Source organism: Oncorhynchus kisutch, unplaced genomic scaffold (genome assembly GCF_002021735.2).
Source record: "Oncorhynchus kisutch isolate 150728-3 unplaced genomic scaffold, Okis_V2 scaffold925, whole genome shotgun sequence".
NCBI lineage: Eukaryota > Metazoa > Chordata > Actinopteri > Salmoniformes > Salmonidae > Oncorhynchus > Oncorhynchus kisutch.
Window position 1 is genome coordinate 67,501 of NW_022262870.1, and position 5,751 is coordinate 73,251.

Consider the following 5,751-nt stretch of genomic DNA (forward strand, 5'->3'; position numbering starts at 1 on the left):
CTGGTTTGTATACAATCAGGCTGCAACAGCCATTATACTGAACAAATATACAGCATGGAGCGTTGTGACGTCTCTATGTCTAGAATATCCCTGCAGGCCGATTGGATAGCCAACCCTGGAGAAGTGAGTGGTCACTTGGGATAGGATAGTGAAGTGGCCAACCAGTGGAGCCGCTGTGCCCCTCATCACCAGATCAAAGGACTAATTGACCCTTTGACACTCAACAGGGGAGTGGACAGGCAGGACAAATGACAGATCTGTCTTCCTGCAGCAGTTCATTTCCTCCAGATGGAACTAGTCTGTGAACTATATTTGGAGAATGAAATTTCGATTTGTTGAAAAATGTTTACTGTCAAAAACTTCGTTTCCCGCCCGAATTAAGCACATTTATATCGACTCGATGTGCATCTAAATTGTAACCGATTCGCAAATAATAGACATCCTTTTCGTTTGCAATAACACATGTACGTTAATATCATGATAATTAATAGTGCAGTACGAAATGGAATAAATGTATCAAATAAAACAATGATTTGCTCATTTACAGTAGTGACTTCATAGGCCACCAATGTGTGGTCCTAACATGCAATACAGTGTGGTGAGAGAAAAACACGGTAAACGCTCTGCTCCAAAATATATGTGATCTCACTTTATCAATTCGTTATTGAATTATATCAGTGAGTGAGGTTGTGGTTGTGGTTATGTTTTGGCCTGAGCCTGCCCTTCTCCATGGGGTCGTCTCTTCACTGCGATCTAAACCCGTCCGTCTGTTGTTGGAACTGACTGATTGACTAACGGAACATCTTGCACTCCCATTCAAACAGTGATGAGTCAATCCCTGTGTTAAATTCAAAGTGAAACCATAAAAGTAGCTGGCCTGTAAACGAAAGGGAATAGCAATGATTCATGGAAAATTACTTTTGTGTCTTGTGTGTAACGGGAATCCACATAAAAAAAATGCAAAGTCATAGAAATGATCAGGTTTAAGGAAAGATAAATGAAAGCGCATCTATGTGTTTTTAAGTAACGTTCAAAACGGAAAAATATTCTTAAATTCAAACTGCTTAATTATATTCATGTGGTTTGACCGCCTCGATCACATATGAACTGTACACTATTTCACAATGATTAGGCCTCGTTCAACATTTATCAACTAGGCTACTTCATCCAACAACAGAAAAACATGTATATTTCATAATGATTAGGCCTCGTTCAACATTTATCAACTAGGCTACTTCTTCCAACAACAGAAAAACATGTATATTTCATAATGATTAGGCCTCGTTCAACATTTATCAACTAGGCTACTTCATCCAACAACAGAAAAACATGTATATTTCATAATGATTAGGCCTCGTTCAACATTTATCAACTAGGCTACTTCATCCAACAACAGAAAAACATGTATATTTCATAATGATTAGGCCTCGTTCAACATTTATCAACTAGGCTACTTCATCCAACAACAGAAAAACATGTATATTTCACAATGATTAGGCCTCGTTCAACATTTATCAACTAGGCTACTTCATCCAACAACAGAAAAACATGTATATTTCATAATGATTAGGCCTCGTTCAACATTTATCAACTAGGCTACTTCATCCAACAACAGAAAAACATGTATATTTCATAATGATTAGGCCTCGTTCAACATTTATCAACTAGGCTACTTCATCCAACAACAGAAAAACATGTATATTTCATAATGATTAGGCCTCGTTCAACATTTATCAACTAGGCTACTTCATCCAACAACAGAAAAACATGTATATTTCACAATGATTAGGCCTCGTTCAACATTTATCAACTAGGCTACTTCATCCAACAACAGAAAAACATGTATATTTCATAATGATTAGGCCTCCTTCAACATTTATCAACTAGGCTACTTCATCCAACAACAGAAAAACATGTATATTTCACAATGATTAGGCCTCGTTCAACATTTATCAACTAGGCTACTTCATCCAACAACAGAAAAACATGTATATTTCATAATGATTAGGCCTCGTTCAACATTTATCAACTAGGCTACTTCATCCAACAACAGAAAAACATGTATATTTCATAATGATTAGGCCTCGTTCAACATTTATCAACTAGGCTACTTCATCCAACAACAGAAAAACATGTATATTTCATAATGATTAGGCCTCGTTCAACATTTATCAACTAGGCTACTTCATCCAACAACAGAAAAATATGACTATTTCATAATGTTTTGCACATAGTAACTATATTGATGTCATAACAGAATAAAAATATACGTTGATTTTAAATTGTTCGAATGTTTTAACAAAGAGTTTTCTTGAACTTTCTGACAGGCATGGTAAATCTCCTGACACTCCCTTCAGGCCTTCGCTCATTGGTCATCTCAGATAACAGTCCGGGTAAAGACACGCCCACTGGAGCATCAGGCCTCTTTATATGCAGCCCAGAGTCCTGGTTACGATCACGCCGCCAAGGGCAACCTCAGACTTCAGCTGCTAAAACTACACTGCGCCCCTTTACAGTGTCGCTGCGCTTTACGGTGGAACACGTTTATTCGGAGTGTTGGATCAAAACGTGCGCACTACAAATATTAGTAAATAGAAGACAGCTGAAGTGATCTCCGCCTAATCTCTTGGGATTTTGGCAGAACCGAACAGAAGAGTCATCATGGAGTTGCCGGATATTCCTTTCCCTATAACCTCTCCAGATGACTTCTACGACGACCCTTGCTTCAACACCAGCGACATGCATTTCTTTGAGGACCTGGACCCGAGACTCGTTCATGTGGGTCTCCTCAAGCCGGACGACCACCATCACAAAGAGGACGAGCACATCCGGGCACCGAGTGGGCACCACCAGGCTGGCAGGTGCCTCCTGTGGGCCTGCAAAGCCTGCAAGAGGAAGACCACCAATGCTGATCGCAGGAAAGCGGCTACCATGCGGGAAAGAAGGCGACTGAGCAAGGTGAACGACGCCTTCGAGACACTGAAGAGATGTACGTCTACTAACCCAAACCAGAGGCTGCCCAAAGTGGATATCCTGCGGAATGCCATCAGCTATATTGAGTCTCTCCAAGGCCTGCTTCGTGGGGCCGGACAGGAGGGCAACTATTACCCGGTGATGGATCACTATAGCGGGGACTCGGATGCGTCCAGTCCCCGCTCCAACTGCTCAGACGGAATGGTGAGAAACTGAACTGTCAAGAATTACGCAAGAATTACGCATGAATATTTTTGATCATATACGAGTGTTTGGTTGACACAAACATTAGCTGTTTTCAGTTTACTTACCGATATCATTGCTCTCTTTTAGATGGATTTCAATGGTCAGTCTTGTCCACCAAGACGGAGAAACAAGTATGAAAGCACCTACTTCAACGAAGCACCAAATGGTAAGTGTTATTTCCAAGTAATCAACACTCATAAACAACAGCTTCAGAGCTACAGGTTACGACGACCAATTTGTCATAATTCCGGAGTCTGAAATGGAACACAACCACACGGTCAATGTTGAGTATATTTGACCCAGTATATAAAACTCTTTAATTATGAATAAACAACATTTTCGTTTTGCTATGATGTGGCCACTTTATCTGACTTCATTTGATTAGATGTGATTGTCATAATGTGCAAACTAATAGTAAAACCTGCTACTTGTAATAAAAACGTCAAATTAATTCTCATATTTTATTTCTAGATTCCAGACACAAGAAGAACTCTGTTATTTCCAGTTTGGACTGCCTGTCAAACATCGTGGAGCGCATCACCACGGATACCTCTGCCTGTCCCGCTGTTCAGGACGGTTCCGAGGGTAGCAGCCCCTGTTCTCCCGGGGATGGTTCCATAGCGAGTGAGAACGGAGCCCCCGTCCCGTCCCCGATCAACTGCGTCCCAGCCTTCCATGACCCAAACACCATCTACCAGGTGTTGTGAAGTCGGGTCGGTGGACTGCATACAGTAATTGTACATTCTTCAAAACACAACTTATTCCTTATGGGGAGAGAAAATGCCAAAGACTTGCCTAAGGTCGCTACAAGGCTACACACCAAAGAAGATCCGATGCCGGCTTTGAAAGACATAAAAAAATGACGGGTGTCCAATTTCTTAAAGAACCCTTGGTCTACATTGGATAGTGTGTGTGTGTGTGTGTGTGTGTGTGTGTGTGTGTGTGTGTGTGTGTGTGTGTGTGTGTGTGTGTGTGTGTGTGTGTGTGTGTGTGTGTGTGAATGTATTTATATTGTAGTAAGCCTATGCTATTCTAAGATAGTACAAGTCTGAATTCATATAAACGGATAGCATTCTATTTGTGATCGACATCATTTAATTCAATGGATTATCTGTGACATGAACATTTCCAGTTGGCAAGGCGGAAACGCCGGAGATAAATGAATCCGGAAAGTGAGGACCATTTTGTATATGTGTAAATAAGAGCTGCTTTGCTAAAAAAAAGAACAAAAACGAACAACACACAGGAAGTGTTTGTAATCATATTTAATGTTGCTCTTGGATTGTTGTGGTAGATTTTTAACTTTATATTTATAATATCAAGAACGGAGTGAATTACATTTAAATAAATATATATTTATATAGAGATTGCATTTTCTATCATTATTTTTTCATTAACTAATTTTCGAAATTACATACCACTGTGCACGTGATATTAGGCGTACTATTTATAAAATGATTGATTCAGCCTCGTAATTATACGCTCCATCCTTCTGATACCGAAATAACGGTATTTGAACACCACATTATCAGTAATATTGTTCACGAAAAAACAACGCATTGATCAGCAAGAGGTAGCCTGGCGGTTAACCATCCTGCTGTGTTCCGGTCGATTTGGACCAATACACACGTTTTCTCTCTGAAAAATGTAGTTAATTTAATCTGATTGTCATAACGTTCCAGGACTTTGTCCTCACAAGGCATCTGAACACACAACATACATGTGGATGATTTTCATTACGTTTTGGGAGTTTTATTTAACTTTTGGACACCTGCGGTGTTCCCGGTGTTCCCGGTTCCCATTAGAAATGAATGGGTGAGACTACAATTAGTGTATAAACCTGAGTTCAGGCACATGCCCATTCATCAGATGGACACACTTCCTCTCCCAGACCCCCACATGCATGAGTGTTTGAGCACACACACACACACACACACACACACACACACACACACACACACACACACACACACACACACACACACACACACACACACACACACACACACACACACACACACACACACACACACACACACACACACACACACACACACACACACACACACACACACACACCTCACACCTCACACCCCTTTTTGGCTTCCATGGCAACCCCCACGGGAACCTTTCTCCAATAGAATCTTTCCTCCACGGGAACCACACCTGTTGGCATTCTCACAAACAATCGCAACATTATTTCAATAATATATAGAGCTTTTCTCGCAGCTCTGGTATATAAAGCTTTTTTGAGGCCTTGCTCACAATTCATTCTGTGGCGGCACAATGACCAAACGATATGCTGTATGTGAAGCTCTTGATCACGTCTTGGATCATGGCACTGGTTAAACTTTGACACATATTAGTCTGTGATAAATAGCACAATATATTTAATCTGTGTATTTGTTATAGTCAAAATTATCCATATATTATGCTTGTTTTACTCACAAACGAGTTGTATGAGCTCAGGTCAATGAGGCCTACAGGCCATAAATAGCAAATAGAAGTCCAAAACGTGTAATGTTCACAAGA

General features: G+C 40.5%; 1 protein-coding gene across 1 annotated transcript; it reads left to right on the forward strand.

Annotated features, from left to right (window-relative positions):
* Positions 1-2,457: 2,457 nt before the first annotated feature.
* On the forward strand, positions 2,458-4,442 carry LOC116363405 (myoblast determination protein 1 homolog 1). The gene is made up of 3 exons (XM_031817058.1): positions 2,458-3,177; positions 3,307-3,385; positions 3,691-4,442. Exons 1-3 carry the CDS (start codon positions 2,662-2,664, stop codon positions 3,924-3,926), a joined length of 831 nt encoding a protein of 276 aa, XP_031672918.1. The 5' UTR covers positions 2,458-2,661; the 3' UTR covers positions 3,927-4,442.
* Positions 4,443-5,751: the final 1,309 nt, after the last annotated feature.